Source organism: Agelaius tricolor, unplaced genomic scaffold (assembly GCF_023055355.1).
Source record: "Agelaius tricolor isolate 1412-34295 unplaced genomic scaffold, bAgeTri1.0.p SCAF_27, whole genome shotgun sequence".
Taxonomy (NCBI): domain Eukaryota; kingdom Metazoa; phylum Chordata; class Aves; order Passeriformes; family Icteridae; genus Agelaius; species Agelaius tricolor.
Window position 1 is genome coordinate 10,424,600 of NW_027269287.1, and position 20,344 is coordinate 10,444,943.

General features: G+C 37.6%; 2 protein-coding genes across 2 annotated transcripts in view; both read right to left on the reverse strand.

Moving 5' to 3' along the window:
* The window catches only part of SMC5 (structural maintenance of chromosomes 5), a 50,069-nt gene extending 34,366 nt beyond the window's left edge, over window positions 1-15,703 (reverse strand). Inside the window, exons 1-7 of the mRNA XM_071448567.1 lie at window positions 15,514-15,703; window positions 14,094-14,235; window positions 12,964-13,016; window positions 10,655-10,817; window positions 9,352-9,486; window positions 8,609-8,749; window positions 3,864-4,025 (exon numbers count right to left, since the gene is read on the reverse strand). Coding sequence (XP_071304668.1) covers window positions 3,864-4,025; window positions 8,609-8,749; window positions 9,352-9,486; window positions 10,655-10,817; window positions 12,964-13,016; window positions 14,094-14,235; window positions 15,514-15,614 — 897 coding nt within the window. The 5' untranslated portion in view covers window positions 15,615-15,703. The remainder of the gene's footprint in view (window positions 1-3,863; window positions 4,026-8,608; window positions 8,750-9,351; window positions 9,487-10,654; window positions 10,818-12,963; window positions 13,017-14,093; window positions 14,236-15,513) is intronic.
* A 2,892-nt stretch (window positions 15,704-18,595) lies between these two features.
* The window catches only part of MAMDC2 (MAM domain containing 2), a 60,782-nt gene continuing 59,033 nt past the window's right edge, over window positions 18,596-20,344 (reverse strand). Inside the window, exons 13-14 of the mRNA XM_071448602.1 lie at window positions 19,868-19,952; window positions 18,596-19,559 (exon numbers count right to left, since the gene is read on the reverse strand). Coding sequence (XP_071304703.1) covers window positions 19,498-19,559; window positions 19,868-19,952 — 147 coding nt within the window. The 3' untranslated portion in view covers window positions 18,596-19,497. The remainder of the gene's footprint in view (window positions 19,560-19,867; window positions 19,953-20,344) is intronic.

Consider the following 20,344-nt stretch of genomic DNA (forward strand, 5'->3'; position numbering starts at 1 on the left):
TGGCCAAACCAGGTTTTGTCCAAGTCATCCTACCTCTGAACTGCATTGTGCTAGAGCTAGATCCTACACAACTGAGCTTGACAACTTGTTGGCTCATGTGTAGGCATCCATGTCTCTGCTCTTTCTCTATCCTCAGCTTCTATAAAGCAGAAGAACAATATAGGTTGGAAGGAATTTCTTGGCATTACCCAGTCCTATCCTTCTCAGAGCATGGTTTTATTAGGTCAAGTTGCCCAGGCACTCACACAGCTGAGTTCTGAACACAGGGGAAATACACTATCTTTTCTCTGAAAACTGCATTCCTCCTTCCCTAAACCCTCAAGGCTGAAGCACTGTGAAGAGAATACTGGAACACTGCAGAAGGATGAAAAGATTGTAAGTAAATTCCAGTGCATACATGGAAACCAACACAGCACTCCCAGCAGAAGAAATGTCTTCCTACAAAAAGTCATACTGAAAACAATAAGATGCATCAAAAAAAGGAGAAAATAAAACTATGCAGAATTTTTTCTCTACCCCAACCTAAAAAAGCCCCCAAATTTTAAGAGTCATGCAGACAGTTTGCATAAAGCCAACACAGAAGAAATACATCTGGGTCTTGCAGTTAACTGCTATGAAGTAATGATTCTGTGATGCTCTTTTCAAAGAGTTCACAGAGGCAGCCTGAAGAGGAAGCTCTCTCCAGGAAACTGATGCACAATGTTCACAAAACGGCTCTCAAAATTGGGGCACTACTAAGGAACCGGAATTCTGCTTTTCATTTACCACTGTATTTTCAGTTATATGTTTCTAGATAAACCTATCTACAGAACAGACAAACAACTAGAATTGTCTTTATGATTTTCATTGTATAACCAAAAAAGACTGCTTTACGCCATTAAATATTGCTAGAAAGCTGCATTACATAGTTAACTCTGTTCAAATGCCTTTAAAGAGCCTGAAGGAACTGTTCTGAAAATACACCATTTCAAACTTTTCCTATAAAATGGGTCCGTTTCTTTTTTCCACATTCTACATGATACCACTCAAACCACCAAGTCTTACTAAAAATTTTTATTCTAATCCAGAAATTGAAAGGGTTTTTACACAAAGAGACAGGAGAAAAAGTAATACAATGTCTGGATATATTAATATAATTCCCAGATTTACTCCACCTTTCTTTGCTGTTCAGCTCCTTCCAGACAAAAATTACAAATCCATACTGGGCTTTTTGCCAACAAACTTCAAGAACAACAAAATGAAGGTGCGGTTATTTCTGCTCTCACATAAATATCCTCATGTTAAGATAAAGATCTCAAGAAGCAGTCAGAATTAAAGTTATTTGATAATGGATATAAGCCTCGAGCAAAGGATCTGAAGAGAATTATATTCCCTACAGGTCTGTGTATCCAGAATAGAGCAGACTTAAATATTAAACTGCTTTCCCTTAATGTCAAATTGAAATTAATCAACTCTTTCTGGCTTACAGAACATTCACCTGTGAAATTCTTGCCAAATGCCTGCATTTGTACAAAGACAGAATTTTAAGTTACAAAAAATTCAAGCAGTCTATGAAAAGGTGAGGCACTAATCACGACATAGTTTTGATGTAGTATGACAGTGCAAGACTTAAGTAGCTTATAATGGCTTTAAGCTGCTATCTCCTGACAGTGCAACCAGCACTGATTCTCCTTTCCAAAGACATTTCAACAGCCCAAGTCTCAAAGTATGTGTGAGGGAAAGCCATTTCAGCAGCTGAAAAAAAGGTACTGCCACAGAAGTTCAGAAAGCAGCAATACATCTCTCAGATCTTCTTAACTTGCCTGGTATCTTGCAAATAGCTAATGCCATAACAACATATATAATACATTCACTTACATCTTTTTCCACAATTCTGGACTCTGAGCTCAAGACAAAATTATAATCATTCAATCTAGACTTGAACATATCATTTAACATCAGAAAAAACAGGTTTGGAAGCGTCTTAGTATACTACTATATACAGAATATTATTAGTTATGAATAAAATACAAAATTTTAACTCATCACTGGAAAGTCATATTAGAGTATCTCAGTTAGTCTTCAATAAATTACTTATTTCCAATTTATCCTCTTTCCTTCTTCCTGTATTTTTGGCTACTGGAATACTGTAGAACAAATGTACCTAATCCGATTTCGAGACATAAATTATTTATTTATTATTAATTCATTAATTAATAATTAATTAGCACACAGTTAACCTTTTGAATATAGAGTATATGAAAGCTTTACTCAACAAGTTTAGATTGAAAAGAAAAATATGCTGATTCAAGAGTATGAATTAATCATCTCGAACATTCTCTTAGGTTTTCCTCCACTCTTTTGTAGGAAGCGCCTATGCTGAGCAAGCTCCCTGCAAGTTAAAACTAAAATGATCATTGCCTGTCCTAGGTTTCTTATAGAAACAAAGTAGAACCTTTAACAAAAAAGATTACTTTTATGTGAATACAGCCCAATACTTCCAAGAACAGCGGTACCAATGGTTAAGTAGAACTGCTCCCAGTTCCAAAAAAACAGAGTAGCTTGATACATACAGGTAAAACCTAACACAATAAGACCAAGCAGTGAGAACAAAGTTTATCAATTCACAAGCATGAAGGCATTGTTGCATTATGAAAATCAAATTTCCAGATGTTAACTTTTCTCTAAGAAAGTACATTTAAACAACAAAAACCTTCAAAACAAAAAGCCCAACCAGACCAAAAAGAGGCAACAGCAGTAAGACTACAACATTTTGGAACACTGAGGTATTTTGCCTCACAGCACAATAAACTCTTGCAATACTGTAGGAGACAAAACCTAATTACTTTCACCAAAGAATTTTCTTATAATTATGAGGTACTTGAGTACTTCCTAATGTTAGTGTAGCATTTATCACAACAAAAACAATGTTGTGAACAAAAACCTGTAGGAGTTTTTTGCCTGGTCTTTCTGCTCTGGTTTTCGGTTTGTTTTTTATTTAGGGTGAGGGTGTGTTTTGGCTTTTTTTTTTTTTTTGACAAAGCACATAACTAGTTTATTAACTCACAGTGTATTAAATGCCACTGAAGTTTCAGACCCTCATTCTACAAACAGAATTCACTGAAGCAAACAAACATTCTCATATGATCATTTAACTTTGGTTATCCACTACAAATTTGTGCAGCTTATACACACAATGACTTCTGCAGTCTGAATAGCAAATACTAGTCAAAATCCTGCAGGAAATTACAGTACTCTTATTTTCCATATGGAAATAATATTTTTTTCATAAACCCAGGAAGAGCAGCTGCTACATAAACTGTAACATATAAATAGGTTTACCATTAAATTCCCTTATAAAAATATTCACAACTAATGGACGATTACTGTCTAATTAAAAAATCAAGTCCTACTTATGCAATTATGTTCAATATTAGAGGAATGCTTTTAGGCCAGTAAAGTTGTAATTTACCTTAAATAAACCATATTTCAAGAAGATAAGAGGAGTGAACATCCCACAAACCCAAACCACAGGACGGATGAAAACAGGCATCTAATTTAATGGAAGTACTTAACTTGGGGAAACTATAAACAAAATATCCTAGCAGATTTTAAAATTTCTCTTTATTGTACATTAAAGATTTGCTTTTACAAAACCAAGAGCAGACTGAAGAACTGCTACTAAAGGTTTACTAAGGAATATATTCCTTGAACAGACACAGAAAAGGCACTAAGAACCAAGGGCACAGGTGCTTCAGGAAAATTTCTGCTGAAACATCATTATGACACACTAGGAAAAATGAGGTTATTACTTTACATTTTACAAAGCTGAACACAGAGAACCTGAAATATTACCTATGGTAAACAAGAACTTCAATACCTACATTATCTCTGGTTTTCATATCCAGATTGTTTAAATTTTCTTCAGCTTCTTGGATTCTTCTTGTCCATGGGGCCTGCATTTCTCTCAGACACTTCAGTTCTTTCTTAACTTGGTTTCGGCACTGTTTCACTTCTTCATGCTGTTCACGAACATTTTCATATTCCTTGGAGGAGTAAAGTAAAACAATAAAAAGAAAGTAAAGTAAAAACAATAAAAAGAAAGTAAAGTAAAACAATAAAAAGAAAGTAAAACAATAAAAAACTGCTGCATTCTGTTGCAGTGTTTTATACTGTCCAAAGATTTTATTTAACTGTCCATGAGTTTTAGAAAAATATCTCTTTCAGAAACTAGTGTTAGAGCAACTATGTAATTAATACTGTTACTATTTCAAATGACAAACAGTTATAGGGATCATTCAGTCCCCAGTGAACAAGGACTCATTATTAAAACTTCTTAAATAATATGCAATTCAACTAGCAGAAGAAACAACCCATTTGTCTGCAATTACCTTGTCTCCAAGTTCATCTGGGATCATGGAAAAAACTCCCTAGCCCCTCTCTGTTCATAGTTTGAGACTACTTACACAGGAGTCTAAAAGCTAAGGAGCAAATAACCACAGACAATTTTGGGAGAAAGAAAAGGAAATGAGCTGGACAGATTGTCAGAGCAAGTAACAGACACAGCCACTGCTGAAGTAAACCAAGGGGAGAGAGTGGAACATACTTTTGGGAAAAAAAAAACTCCACCACACACCACAAACACCAAAGCCATTGCTATCCAGGAAGTTTAACTCAAGATACATTCATGAGAGAAAAGAAATGGTAAGCAGTTGGGTGACCAAGAACCTCCACTTCAAAAAGATGGGAATTTTGTAGAGAAAGTAGTTTAAGCTAAAGGAGTCATTATTAGTGATTTTTCTGTGTGTGTTATACTCTCTGGAGAGAAAAAAAAACTAAAAAAAGGAAGGAACAAAGAGAAGGGGAACCTCTCCCCAGCCCCTCCAAACTAAGAAACATAAGAGAACAATATATTCCATGACTATGAAAGCTTCATGAGGAAAAAAAATAAGATGTTCAGAGGTCCAGAGAGAGTAGATTCAGGTATGCAGGGGGACAGAGGAAGGGAAGGCTGTTTGACTTTGCCCCTAATTCAGAACATATGCCTAGTTTATTCCAAGCCCTGGAGGTTAATATTACAACAGTAACAGTAATAGTAATAATAAGAATTTTACATGAAGACCACCTGGAAGCTAATTTTAACAGGTTAATTGGCTTTATGTGCTACCACTTTTTCATAGTTACTTAACTAACCTTATGAATCACAGATAAAGCAACCTAGGCTACAAAATCCAAGGTCTTTCTTGACAGTATCTTTTTCATAAAGTCAGAAAGTATTTGATGAAAGCCGCTGTAATCCTGTGAAGTACAGTCAGTAGCCACTGCTACAAAGTTACAGAGATAAAAGGATTATATTTTCACTTATCTGAAAGATTAAGCTTAAAATTTAGCTCTGCTCTAAATAAGGCATTTTATTTCAAGATTAAAGCAAATGCACACATGTACAATTACACTTCAGAGTCCACAAATACAAAGTACAAGCAAGTTCCACAGAACTGTCATGACATAATCTTTACACAGCAAATCCTTTTAATACTTTAAGAAATTCTGACTCAACCAAAATACAGAGATCTGGTGTATCTGTACTCAAGTAACTTTGATGCTTGTAATTATGCACTCCACTAAAGACCTGCAGAACTCCAAAAGCACTTCAGCTTTCTCAAGAGATATTTGCATCTTGAACCAATATTTTTCTTAATTGTAAACGTGAGGGGAGGAAAAGAAGAATGGACATAACTTGACCAAAACACATTTTCAAAACTACATGACATGATTCCAGGAACTATGTAATTCTATGGAATTTAAAGTATATGTTCAAAAACTTATTAAACACAGATATATGTGAAAATGGTGTATAATTCTCCATGTATAGAAGCAGTTGTCAGTGTCTAGAAAAAAAATCGCTTGACAAAAAAATCTTCCTCAGGTAAAAAGCAGTAGAGTCTTCAGAATTAAAATGCACTTCAACAGTGATCAGAACATGAAAAAGCTCATCACTAGACTTCTCTTTTCCTCTATGATTAAAAAACAGTCTAATGTCCTATTTGAGTTATCATAGTTCCAGGCTGTCTGTTTCTCTATTTCACAACATCATGCAGTGTTTATAGATCTGCCTTCCAGCTGACTTGTAAGTTCAGGTGTAGCTACTCTGCTTGGTTACAAAGGTAAATTCAACAGATTGGTGTGTTTAGTCTTCAAGTTGAAATCTGCATTTAGGGGAGGATGAAGCAAATGAAATATCTTCACATCAAATCACCACTTCGGATTTGAAGCAGCCACCTGATACTGACACTTTGTAGACATCATATGATTATTCCTCTACACTTCTATCTACTGATGAGGATCTTACTCTTCTAGTATATTAACTACAATCGACTTCCAATCCTTAGAATCTGGTTTAAATCCAGAGAAGAATAGCAGCTAAATAGTTTAGTAAAGCTAACGAATCTTTGCTACAACAGAAGGAAGAATAAACTCCCATACTATTCTCAATTTCAGTAAACCCCATTTTAAAACACAAACCCACCAATTTATTCTAAGGACTAAACAGTGCTAGGTCAAAACAACAAAAAAAACCCCATGCTCTTGTAGAACAATGCAATTCTTCTCTTAGAAAGAGCTTGGTATTTTTGCAATGTAAGAGAACACTAAAAATTCTGTCACAGTTTAACAAATCACAAAACAGCAACAGAATGCGAAATTTTATTATAGCCCATAATTCAGATATCCTCTAACTAGTAAAACAATTACATCAATGCCCTTCGATTTCAAATGTAAATTAAGTACATTAAAAATCTCGTGTTAAAATTTATTAGAATTTCCCTATAGTTACTGCTCTCAGCATCTCTAAAGTGCACATTTACCTCCAGTTCTCTTCTCTTTTTTGTGAATCTAATATACACTACTGATTCTGTACTATCAATCAGAACTCCACCAAGGTGTCAAAGCACACTGTTGTCTCCGTGGATTCGGTGGCCAAAAAGTTACAGTTAACTGAGTGCAACCACTAAAAGCCTTTAACATACTGAGCAATATAAGCTGTCTAGAAGACAGCAGTGGAAGTAAGGTGTTTAATCAAAGTCTGACTAAACTTGCTTAAGTATGACATAACTAACAGCAATGTTCTCTAGTTTGTAGAAGGTAACTTAACTGACAGCAGATAAAATCACTAGCTTAGTCTTCCTCTACCAGCGTCCAGCAAGCCTTTAGAGCTCTGTATAAGCGAGTATCTTACAACAGAGAACAATCAGCATCAGTCTACATTCATTAGGCAACACCAGGCTAACAAATGTAGTAAGAAAAAATCCTACCATTCAGCAAGTACTGACATCACAAGAAGGTATATCCTACTTCCTTAACACCTACTACCATCCATCTATTTAAACTGCTACTCCCCTAAATCCCTCTGCTGTTAGCAAGGTGATTTGAAGGCAGTTGTGACAGTGGTCACAGGGGTCTTTGGATGAGGGAAGAGACGAGAATGTTGACTCCATGTTTCAGAAGGCTTGATTTATTATTTTATGATATATATATATTACATTATAACTATAGTAAAAAGAATAGAAGGAAAAGTTTCATCTCAGAAGGCTAGCTAAGCTAAGAATAGAATAGAAAAGAATGAAAATAAAGGTCTGTGGCTCGGACAGAGAGAGAGCCAGCTCTGCCATGACTGGTCACTAATTCCAAAGATCCACACGAGACCAATCATGGATCCACCTGTTGCATTCCACAGCAGCAGATAACCATTGTTTACATTTTGTCTCTGAGGCCTCTCAGCTTCTCAGAAGGAAAAAAATCCTAAGAAAGGATTTTCATAAAAAGATGTCTGCGACAGGCAGTGATGGGATTCCCAGTTGCTCAAGATGCAAAGGCCATAATGCTCTTTGCATAGCCATGTGAAGCTTCGTTATATACTAAATTGCAAAAGTAAGTTTCCTGCATTCTTCATGAGCAGTAAATCAAGTTTTCTGGAAGTTCTATATCTGCATTTCATTATCTCTATACTTACATACAATATAATTAACTCTAAGCTTGCAAATGAGGCAAACAACATATTATTTCTGTAAACTGAAATCTCCATCAGTTTGAGCTGTTTAGAATCATTTAATCTGACTGATCATTCAACACTAAACTAAGGTAGTATTAAAGTGCTCCTCAGAAATGCTGACTTTGATTTGTGTAAATGACCTGCTCTTTACTCTAGGTTCTTTCAAATGTGTTTAAATATTTTTCTGCTCAAATGCTAATATTTTTGAGATTAGCAACTTAAATTCAGTGACATGTCTGTCATGCACACTAAACTTCAACTAATAAATTAAGAGGAACATAACCACCAAAAAATTTTAACAAAAAAACGTAAAAAAGTTACAGCTGAAGAAGCAGAGCTGTCTAGAGCTTAAACCAGTTGTCTCTGCACAGAATAAAAGGACTGCAGCTAGGTATGTAAGCAAACATCACAGTTAGACCAAGAACAGAATTTCAAGAACTGGCCTGCTTGCACTAAGCATTAAGCAATAACACTCAAATTACTCCAGTCACACTTCTTCTAAAGCAACTTTTGGCCTATTTCTAATTTCACAGTTTTAGAGAAAACAGGTTAAGTGAGAAAGACATTGGAAATTAAACTTACCACCCACGGCCTTTTCCTCTCAAGCATCTCTATTAAGTCTAAATGGCGCTTGTATTCATGGTATCTTTCAACATCTTGCTTGTACCGTTCAACCCTCTGCTTCATTTTCTCCAGTGAGGTGGATTTTTCTCTGCACAAGTTCTGTAATATATAATTTCAAGTTTTACAGTATCCAAACAGTTCCAAGAAAATAGTCTACATCTCACCTGTACATTAAAGCAGAAATTTAACATCAGAGGAGACATTTTAGTACAGCAGTAACTGGAGGGGAACCATCCAAAATGACAGGAACAGGAGAACAAAGGATTAAAAGAATGGCCTATATGGCTAAGGACAGACATTGTTCCCAGAACACTGGTCCTTTTCCTTTTTGTCTGTCTCTTAGTTTTCGAGGAAGTGAGCAACACTAAAGCAAAGGACCATGCTTTAATTCTTAAGCCAAGGACTTACAGAAGACATAAAATAGTTGTCTAGGAAAGTTGTTGCCAGTCAAAAATCCCAAAGAAAGGAGTACTTGACAACAGGCATTCCTCGTCTTTTGGGTCTGGACCATCTGCAAACATCTTCGTACTTACAAGCATGGGAGTGTCAGAGTAAACGAGTTCTGAGAGATGAGCATTATTTGGTAAAATCAACTTACCACAGACTTTGTAAATAAATTCCACTTTCTAATTCTGTTACATGTCAGGGTAAAATTTATTTCACTTTTCCTACATTCACTGCTGTCTAAAGAACATATTTACCTCTAGTTCTCTTTCCTTTTCTCTGAAATTTTTCAGTTCGCAATGAAACCGGTACATTTCTGGAGAACCAATGGACTTTTCAGTGGCTTCGAGCAACTCAGTCTTACTCAATTTTGTAAATTCTCCAACTTTGTCCTACAAAATTTCAAAAAGTTATAAAAAATATAGGATTTGTTAGAACAGTGCAATACAGTAATACTGGATTTATTCTATGCTAAATAACTCTGTTATAGTTAATGATCATCTCATGGAGTAGCCATCAAGCCTTCCAGAAAATTTGTTCTCAGGATGCTGAAGCAGCCTTGCAGTATAAATCTTTTGTAGTATAAATAACTCGAAAGTTAAGCCACATAGAAGTTATTATTAAAGCTGGCAGACAAGGCTATTGGAAGTATTTCTGTTGAAATACTGAAATACTCTGAAATACTCTGTTGAGCAGAGTTGCTCAAAACTGAGACTGATGCAAGAAGTGTGCTTGCTGTTGATACAGTGGGAGAGAACAAACAAACCAGAACTATCAACACTGACAGTAATACTGACTGACCTGACTGTACTAAAGAGAAAAAGTTCTTTTAAACACAAAGGTGTTTTACCAGAGTATGCTTGAGGTTCCAAACAAATACTATACATAGCTGAAAGTGAACGATACGTCACCTGACATATTTTTATTTGTGCAGTATTAGATTTCTAAACTTTAATGCTCTTCTGCACGTCTTCTTGAATTCAACAAAAACCCCATGGCTAGGGTCTGATAATGTTTCCTTTCACTATCATTCCTGATGATCCACATGAACAGGAAAAGAACCTATCACAATTTTAGGGTGCAGTGTGAGGCAACTTAGCTTTCCACACATGAATCCTGACCTGCTTGAACATGCATTCAAATACAGAAACTGTCAGTAGTATTCTTTAATCTCTCTCCTTTAAGACTTACTTTCCATTAGGATGATTTTACTCTTACATAATTCAATCCTATACATCTTTCAGCCCTATGCTTAACAAACTGCTGACATTACCAGAAAGGCTGTATTAGCAAGTGCTGCTACTTGAACACGAAGACAGGGAACATCAGCATCTTTCCTTTCAGAGTCAACAGGTACAAAATTGTCCAATTAGTGAGCTTTAAAGGTCACACAGCTCCTCTTTTCTTTCACCATTACACCAGCATGGCTGCCTCAACCCTCTTGTTCTTTGTGCTGTCCCACTGACCTAGGCAAAGTGCTGCTAAAGCTAACCAGCAACAAAATCTTCTCAAACCACAGCACTCCATTTTCACCCACTGTCTTTCAAAATTGATTCATACCTGAGGAAGAAACTGGCACAAATTGTCCACCTGGATGTTTAAGGCTGCAATTTTTTCTTCTACTGTTTTCAGGGTTGCTGGTTTTCTGTTGATAAACCACACTGAAGCGTTGTTCACCACATAAATCTCACGTGTGATAAGAATATTTTCTGGTGACTTAAACCTGATTAATAGAAAGAAGTGTTTACACTTCCAAGAACATCTGAAAAGTGTTCCACCTTTAAAGGTTACCCAGTGTCAAAGTATTGTTAAAATTTATAGATAGCTAAATATTTAATCTAAATTAACTGGACAGTAGCATCAGATTCCTATTTCCGTGATTCAGAAAACATCCAGTACTTCAGTGATGAACTAAACTCACATAGGAAACATCAAGAATATCTGCAAATCTTAACTCAGAAGTTACTAACATAAATGAGATGCTCATGCTGAATGTATGAAATACTTAAAAGTTGTTACAAATATGAACAGTTTCTATAAAAGCATAATCTGTGTGACAATAATAAGTTTTAAAATTGGTGTGAAGGAGGTACAGTACATCTTTAAGTATCAGTACACAGAAATACATCAGTAAGTTGTGCATATATACTCGATTAGAGAAAAAAATAGCATACAACACAAAAATACTTATTTTCATTTTCTGCTTTTAAAAACCACAGAAGATACATTAGTTTTCATTTCGTTTTCTAGCTCCATACCTATTTTCAAAAATTTAGTCGGTCAAGATGCAGCAATAACAACTAAGTCAAACTCCCGGGATTTTGGTTTACAATTTTGATTTAAAAATTGCCTAGTGCCTGTTAAGCACACTCTTAAGGATGGGGAATATAGACATGCAGGGAATATAGACGTACCTCAGGACATTTAAGAATGAAGTTCAATGCAGAAGTGAGTACACATCTGCTGCTGGTGTTTGGACTAAGCACCATAGGGATATAATCCCATTCTTGATTACTGAACTACTACTTCCTGCGTCACCTCATTTTAATTTATGAGGCTTCATTCCAAAGACCTACAAAGCCATGCTCCTTCCTTTCATTAAAATAACATCATTTTACTATCATAACTTGGGTTTAGCTACATTTCAGGTGCCAAATTCAACAAAGGCAACACATACCTACAGAACTTCAATTTTTAGTTCCTGTCGAAAAAGCAATCTTCTGCATCATCTCCCATCCTACAATCTTCTGCATCGTCTCCCATCCTACATGTTGTATTTAAACATTTTCTACCAATCAGACAAAGGACTCAACTACACTGCAACCATGACATGCTAGGTCTAATGAGCTATGAACTGCTAAATCTTCATACATTGCAAGATTCTCTCCGGAGTTTCAAGTATCATTGGAATATATTTATGTTAAAACAACTGCACCATCCACCTGAAAGACATCCTATCTCCTGAATACATCTTGCCTGGCCAAACACTAAAGAAGGTCTTACTTGATCATTCCCACAATAACCAATGGACATACAAATTTTTCCAAGGTCTGCTGTGGGTTTTTTTTTTTTTGTCTCAATAAAATTTTATTTTTAGAGAAAATAAATTTTCTCTAAAATTCTGATCGGGGTGGCCAATTGTTATGCAAATTAACACAGGCTATGAATCAGTTGACTATCTCTACTTTCTCTTTCATTCAGGCCAACAGACTAGGCTAAGGCTTATTAAAGTCACCTGTGCCATAGCATACACAAAAAAAGATGCATGTAGTATTGCCCTATGCATAAGCTACTAATGGAATTTTAAGTCCAAAAGATTTCCAGTTGCTCTGTTTTGTGGCAGCTTACCTACAGGACTGCATTACATGGAATTAGTCAGATCTTCTCTTTTACTTCTTTTCTATCCGTATGTGATGTTTTCAGTGAGAATGTAGGCAAGCCCCTCCTACCAGCAGTATCGGTATAAGAAAGTGAAGACAGATCGATCTATTTTAAAACTTTTGTCTTTTTTCTTTAATGAAAAGAATTCAAACCACCACATAGTGATGGCAGGAGTGACAAAATCATCAGAACCTTAAATGTAACCAAAAGATAAACACACCATACAGAACTATCTTTTTCTATGCATTTTTTGTACATCAAGACAAGGTGAAATGCTTCAGAAAGCAAGATCATGAGTATCTATCACTGCTTATTTCTTGTGTGAGAATTATATAACTTTATGTTCCGAAGCCTGTGGGAATTAAAAAATGACAAATTAAGCTTAAAGACAAACCTCTGCACAACAAATTTTTTTCTCACAAGTTTGTGAATAACTGTGGGGAAATGATCCAATTAAAAGCACCTGAGGAAAGAGTTTTACTACTTACAGTTCAATTTCCACTATGCCTTTCATGCACCCCTGCTTCACAAACAGACCAACCTACAAAATTAATTTACAAGTTGTTATTGCAAAATAAAATGTATTAACTTAAAAGAATACACATTTGTATAACGGAGCTACTAAACAATGTAGTTTACTGAAAACTCACAATTAAAAGCAAAATAAAGCACTAACTAAAAATAAAGGAAGACACTACTATCCTCCACCATCAGTATTAGAACCTCCTCCATTCAATTTCTAATCAACTTGAGCCTCGAAAACTGAACAAATTATAATCAGCAGATCCACAGACAGGAAGAAGTTCTCGTGAATTTGGGGAACAAAGACAAGTGAAAAGACAGTGCTGAGTACCTGTACTAGAACTGACAATTCTAATAGTATGAAAATACATCATGAGAATTAAAGAGAAACACCAACACACAATATTGCCATGCAGTCAATTCCCATGTTCCCATTTGTTTATGACTGAGCAGCTTCAAGAGAACATGTGCAATCATTCAAGCACCTAGATTAATTGCTTCAAACCTACTCAGAGAAATTGCATCCAACAAGAATATCCAAGAAAGCAAGTGCAAAAATTTGAAAATGTCAAGATATTACCTTCCTACTACAGTGTCAATGCTTATCTTGACAGTAAAAAGTGAAAATAGAGTAGAGCAATCCAAATTCCATTTAAATCAAAGATCAGTGCCTCTATGCTTTCAGCTGAATTTTCAAGACACATTAGTATGTTATTTCTAGAGGTACTACATATTTTAGAATTTTTGACTTTGTCTATTCCTCCTTTAGTTGGTACTTCTTATCAAATGTTTAGGCCATTAAGTGGCATTTTTGTACCCCACTGTGGATGCTTAGTCATCTTCAAATAAAATCTCTAGTCAACTCAGACTGCCCTACAATTTAGGTGTTCTCATTTCATAATTTATACAAGACAGCTAGTAGTTAATTAAAATAACTCCCCTTTGTCTCTGGACCAGATTACTCTTCAATTCAGATGCCTCACTTTTTATAAAAGTAAAGTAAATCAAGGAAGAGAGTCTTTCCCCCATCCTCTGCTAGACAGCGCTCTGAATGAAATTCAGATTCACTATGAAAATTACAAAAGCTCATAATTACCTTATCAGCTCGCCCTAAGAAAGAAGGTTTTCCAGCCAGTCCCAGGCAGATGGCACAAACTATACTTGACTTGCCTGTGCCATTAGCACCTACGACCACGTTCAGGTTGGGCCCTGGATGTACTTCACAGACAGTGTATGTCCTGGAAAGCACAGCAAGTTTTTGAATTTTAAAACACTATATTACCTTTATAAAAAAGGAACTTGCTTAGAAATATTTCATTACTTTATTAAACAGATACAATTTCCTCCTTTAGACTCAATTGTGAAATACCATTTTGTAAGAAAGTCTCGAGAGTGAAAACTAACATTTCAGTGAAACACCATGAAAGACATTCCCACCAGCCAGAGTACTCAGAACTTTCTTTAAAATCAGTGACTGTGCAGCATAAAATCCAGCAATAGAATGATAAGTTTTTTAATAAACTTACCAGGGTCTCATTTTATTTTATGCATCAAAAAGAAGACAGAAAACAGATAATGCAGTAGCTTTCTGGAGTTCAACTCGTATCAAATCATCCCCAGTGTTCGGGTTTTTTTTCTAACTGCATTAGACATCTTTCACCATGTGCATCCAGAATGCCTACTCTAATAGTAACTATGGGAAGAGACCAAACTCACTCATGGAAACTCGCATCAAGTTAACACCCTAAATTTATAAAGAATCATTTGACGAATTTCCTATTCCTGAACTGTGCCAAACACAGAGAGCTGAAATACTACCACAAAAGGAGGAGTACAAAGTAGATAATGGCAACGCAATATTATAAACCATGTACTTGTGGAAGAGAAGGTATATGAACTCTTAAAGAGGATTTAACTACTATCTCTGAGGATTCAATTAACACATAATACGTGTCTCATGCACTACACCACTGAAGATTTTCAAGGCTAGCATGGAGCCGTAAGCAAATGGTCCGACGACTTCTGCTGGTCCAAATACGTCCAAAACCCATGCTATTCGCAGTACACAGCAGGTGGAAAACACACGTGCAAAGACCACACACACTTCATCCTAATGGGTGTCAAGGCCTATCGCCACTGCCCTACGAGCACTTTCTGCAGTGTCCCCTTCTGCAGTGCTTGGCAGCCACTTGCCTGAGAGACGAAGAGCACGCAGAGGCTGCACGGCCGACAGGAGCCATCGTCTCTGGGCAAGGCTGCCCAGCACCGGGGAACGCGCTGCCAAGGAAGCGACACTGCGCTGACAACCCCTGGGACTCGTAACCCACACAGCAGTGTCTCCCAGCGACCCACGCCGAGTAAGACACCACCTTCCCTGGAACATCGCTTTCCGCACCCCCTCCGCCAGCCCTCGGTACCCGCGCGACCCCGCTGCGCTGCTTCGGCCCCTCTACAGCGGGGCGGAAGGAGCAGGCCGCGGACGCTCAAGAGCGAAGAAACGCCCCCCGCTGACTTACAGGAAGTTCTTCATGAAGATCCTGACGATGGAGCCCGGTACAAAGGGGGACTTAGACTCACCACGCTTCACAACTTTCCCCTCTTCCCGCGCCGCCGCCATGTTTCCCGCCCTGGCCGCCCCTCCTTCCCTCTTGGGGCTGAGCCCGCGCCGCGCGCCCAGCCCGGTTGCCCGGGGCTGAACCGCTGTAAAGCTCCTCATTGGCCGGGAGCGCCGGCGCTCATTGGCTGGCGGGGCGGGGCGGGGCGTTGCGGGGCGTTGCGGCCCTTGTTGCTGGGGCGGCCGCGGCGCAGCGCTCTGCGGGGGTCGGGGTGGAGCGTTTCCCAGTCCCGCGTTCCGCTGCTCGTGCGGACCGGTCACCGCCGCGTTCCCTGCGTTCGTTTACAGCGTTGAGTAGCTATGAGTAGCTGGGCGTGTTTAGTTTGGAGAAGACTGAGAGGGAATCTCAGTGATGCATACAGCTGTCTCAAAGGCGGATGCCAAGAAGAGGTTGCTAGACTCTTTTCAGTGGTGTCCTGCGACACGATGAGGAGCAATGGCCATAAAGTAAAGCTCAAGAGCTTTCCTCAACGTGAGAAGAATTCCTTTACATTGAGGGTGGCAGAGCACTGTAACAGCCTTCCCCTGGAGATTGTTGAGTCTCCCTCTCTGGAGGCATTCAAGCCCCACTTGAACACATTCCTGTGTCACTTGCTGTAGATGACCCTGCTTTGGCAGGGTGGGTTGGGCTGGATGGTTTCCAGAGCTCCTTTCCAACCCTAACAATTCTGTGATTCCATGATTCAGGCTAATGGTTCGGGTAAATAACATTCCAAGACTGGCTGTCAGACAAGAAGTTGTTCCCGGGTGTTTCTGGGAACACAGCTCAAGGGTGAGCCCAGGAGCCAGGAATCGAGGCTGAGGCCTCAGGAGAGCTCCTGAGTGGCCCAGACCAAAGAGCGTGGCCGGGGAATGCATCACAACAGACAGCTCGTCTTTTCTTTGAGGTGGGATCAGAGTCAGGTTTTCTCTCTCAAAACATGAGAGAGGGAACAGGACTCAGTGTGTCTGTCACACTGCCAGAGGAGCGTGCTCTCTCCAGGCTTTGCCCTACACCACTGCTCCTTTGTGTCTCCTGAGTGAGGGCAGTCACACTGGCAAGCACTGCTTGCATCCAGGTGGACAAAATGCCAGCTCTTTTAGTGCTTGGCTTGAGATGTCTTTGTTAATATTCATTATTGTGAAGTTTGTATTAGGTTTATTTTGGTGTGACACCATAGTCAGAATACCATTTCATTTATTTTACAAAGGCAGAATAACAGTGACATTTTATAACAGTTGTTATTCTGGATTGCTGTTGGTGTAAATGAGATCTGAATTGGCCCCTCTTTTTGGAAATTATTAAAGATAATGATAAAATGAAAATTAATGGGACAATATTTTAAAAATAAAACCAATATTAAAATAAGGACGGCATTGAACAGGAAGACAATAAAAGGGCTTTACACTGATCTCAGGACAAGCTGGGTTCCAGTCCAGCACAAAGCTACATTTACAGCAATCAAATACAAGCCCCAATGCTTGGGGCATTATAGCTGCTTTTCAAGGGTTTTTTTTTTTTTTCATTTCCATTTTACAGATTGCGACACAACTGGGATTAAAGCAATTACTTGTAAGGTCTTCACTAGCTTTTGAAGAATTTTCAGACATTAAACAGGCCTGGTTGGCAAGTCTCAAAAGAACTGTTCTTTGCCCCACTGTGGTACTGGTACAGCTACTGCAGCAGTGAAGAAAAGAAAAAATAGTAAATAAATATGGCTGCAGGGCAGAAATTAATTGCATGAGGAGTTTCCCATTTGGACGGAGCTGATAGAATATTTTTTTTATTCCACCATAAAACTGAAGTTTGCTAGTGGAGAAATCTTAATGCGCCATACCCAGTTTTCAAATGTTTTGTAGCCATTCTTTCACTAGTCTCTGAATTTCCTATTCTATGAACTGATATTCATCAGACACTGAAGTAAATGAAAGCCACCTTTCAAATTTTCCCTCTGTACTTTAATTCCTGCCAAAAAAATGATTGAAAAGGTGATGTTCCCTACTTAAGGAAGAACTTAGGTGTTTCTTTGGTTTGGTTTTTTTGGTGAGTTTTTTCCCCCACCTTTTTTTGCTTCCCCCCCCCCCCTCCCCCTCCCCTCATCAGGACAATGCCTCACACCTTGTGGATAAGTATTTCCTTCAGTAATACTGATAAAATGACTGTAGCACTGAGGTCCCTAGAAATCACTCAGTGGAGAACAGGTTAGAGTCCTTCATTTAGGCTTTTATTTTATCAGCCTAAATCTGATTACTTTGATGGAGGGAGGCAGAGTTATGTAGATCTTTAGAGACAGAGCCTAACAGTTGTACTTCATGCTTCATTTCATTTACATACAGAGAACCACCAAGTCTGATTATCTGAACCACTTCACTTGTTTTCTGATTAGATAATTTGAGCTGAATATTGATAACAAAGCATGTACTTTACAGAACAACTGTAAAATTGTGTTGATGCATAGGAAACAGTCCATTATTTCTGTTTGCTTTCATTTTTGAATGATAGCAAGAGTGATGTGTTCATAAGCAGCTGACTAGGGAGACTGTAGGTACCTAGGAGAGGCAGGTAAGATATCAATTCCTTTTGGCTCTTCCTCAGTCTCTAGGAAACGAAAAATGGCTTCAGTATGTGTGGTTAAATAAATGCACGAGTATTGAACGTATTACATTGAACATTCTTTTCAATTGTTTCTGCCACCAAAATGAAAATTTACAAAAGATGCAAGGGCCTGGACCATCCCAGATGCTGTTGATCCTTATAGGCTGTTAGGAAAAGCATATTCTTTGTTCTGAAAGGACCGGGATATGGTGGCTGTAAGAATAATTTCTACCACTCAGTACATAGCTTCCTGCAGCAGTTCAGATTACTTTTTGTTAGCCTTCTTAGGTGATGTGATCCACACATTTCATTGTCTTCATGTTCAAAATAATGAATTCAGGCTACTGTATTAGGTTCAGTTCTTTCTCCTTACACTGATTAGTACGAAGTATAGAGCAGAGCAATAAGATGATACTCAAACTTTCATTTTATTAGGAAGTTAAAGTAAATTTAAAAAAACCTTACATACATACATAAAACCTTAAAAAATAACAAGACGTGAATTCAATTTCCTATTAATATAAATGCAAGACATCTGTGGTTGGGCAAAGTGTAAGTGCATTCTCTGTGAGCTACAAACTTATTTAATAAAAAAAAATCCAAAAACAACAAGACTCTCATCCCAGAAAACCTATGGCTTTAAAATGTTGCATTTCATATAATTCCACAGGCCAGCATCTTATGCTGAATTATACTGAACACAAGAAGTGAGTTTGTTATTGACAAATATATGTTATAGTAAAATAATACACTATCACAAAAAATTGCCAGCAGAGTATTAAGTTTCCCAGAGAGATTTGTCATTGAGAATAATTGCACTTAACCTGTAGGATAATACTAGTAGCTAACACTCTTTTCTTTGTTATTTCAAAGCATTTATAATTTTCTTAACAAAAATCCATTCTATCCCCAACACAAAACATTCACTGAATGCAGATTTAAGATAACACAATATTGACTTCAATTGTGCAACTTGAATTTCCTCTTTTTACTTATATACCAGAAACGTTAAAAAAATTAAAAATGAATGATCTGTGCAAAATGGGAAGCCTTTATGTAATAACTACTTATGTAATAACTACTTCCTCATGCAGAAGAGGAAGTAGTATCAAAAAATTATGGTCTAACAAGCCCTGAGTCAATAATTTCATTGAAAAGGCAAGGAACATGAGTGCTCCAAGTTCTTCCTATGTATTGGTGTGTATTCAAACCAGTCCAGTATTTACTTAAATCATATTTTAAAACAGGCAGTTCGTGCAGTTTCTAACATACAATTCTTCAATGTGCTTCATTCCTTTCAGCAGACTGTATTTAATACTCAATTTCATTTAAGCTGTCTGGATAGCCTGATGAGAACTGAATTTCTTCCACTTCTGGAATACAAAGAATGAAGAAATACTGTAATTCTTTTTATTTTTGTCATACATAAGAATACTTACAGCAGAATTTAATTAGCATGCTGGATTTAAATGGTATTGTCATGTGGTTTTTAGAAAGTTTACAGCCACTAGTTTACTAGTTGAGATTCTGAGGATGATCTCACATCCTATTAGAGGGTAAAAGTTCTGCACTAACCCGGCAGTAGTATCAAATGGAGATTGGTACTACTGGGAAATATCACTCACCCACAAACAAGCACTGTGAATTTCAGGTGTCTCTTACAAAGTGTCTTGAAACTTACCCAAACAAGGTCCTGCCTGGAACAGAATATCATCAATAGCAGTGTCACTTCTTATTGACACACCACGGATTGCCTCAAAAATAATCTGTACAGTGAGACACAAATTTTCATTAATCCACATGTTGGAAGGACTGAAAAAAATAATAGCCATGCAATCTATTCAAGGGATACCCTTTACCCCCTCCTCTGCCCTCCCTTCCCCTCTCCTTTCCTCTCCCTTTCATTTTCCCTTCTCCTTAGACAGACCTCTGGCTTTGCATCATTCCTTCTCCTTGGTGCCCCCTTAGAAAGATCATCCTACACAAGCTGCCATTTCATCACAGCTCAGTTCATCACAGCTCAGTAGCTGTGTCAAATCTGGACAGGGCTACAGACAACTGAAGGAAAAGAAATTACACAAATGATCTTGAAAAAGCCCTACCACTACTGACTAAAAAATGATAGCATTTAAATTTAAGTACTTTAAAATGGCATTTA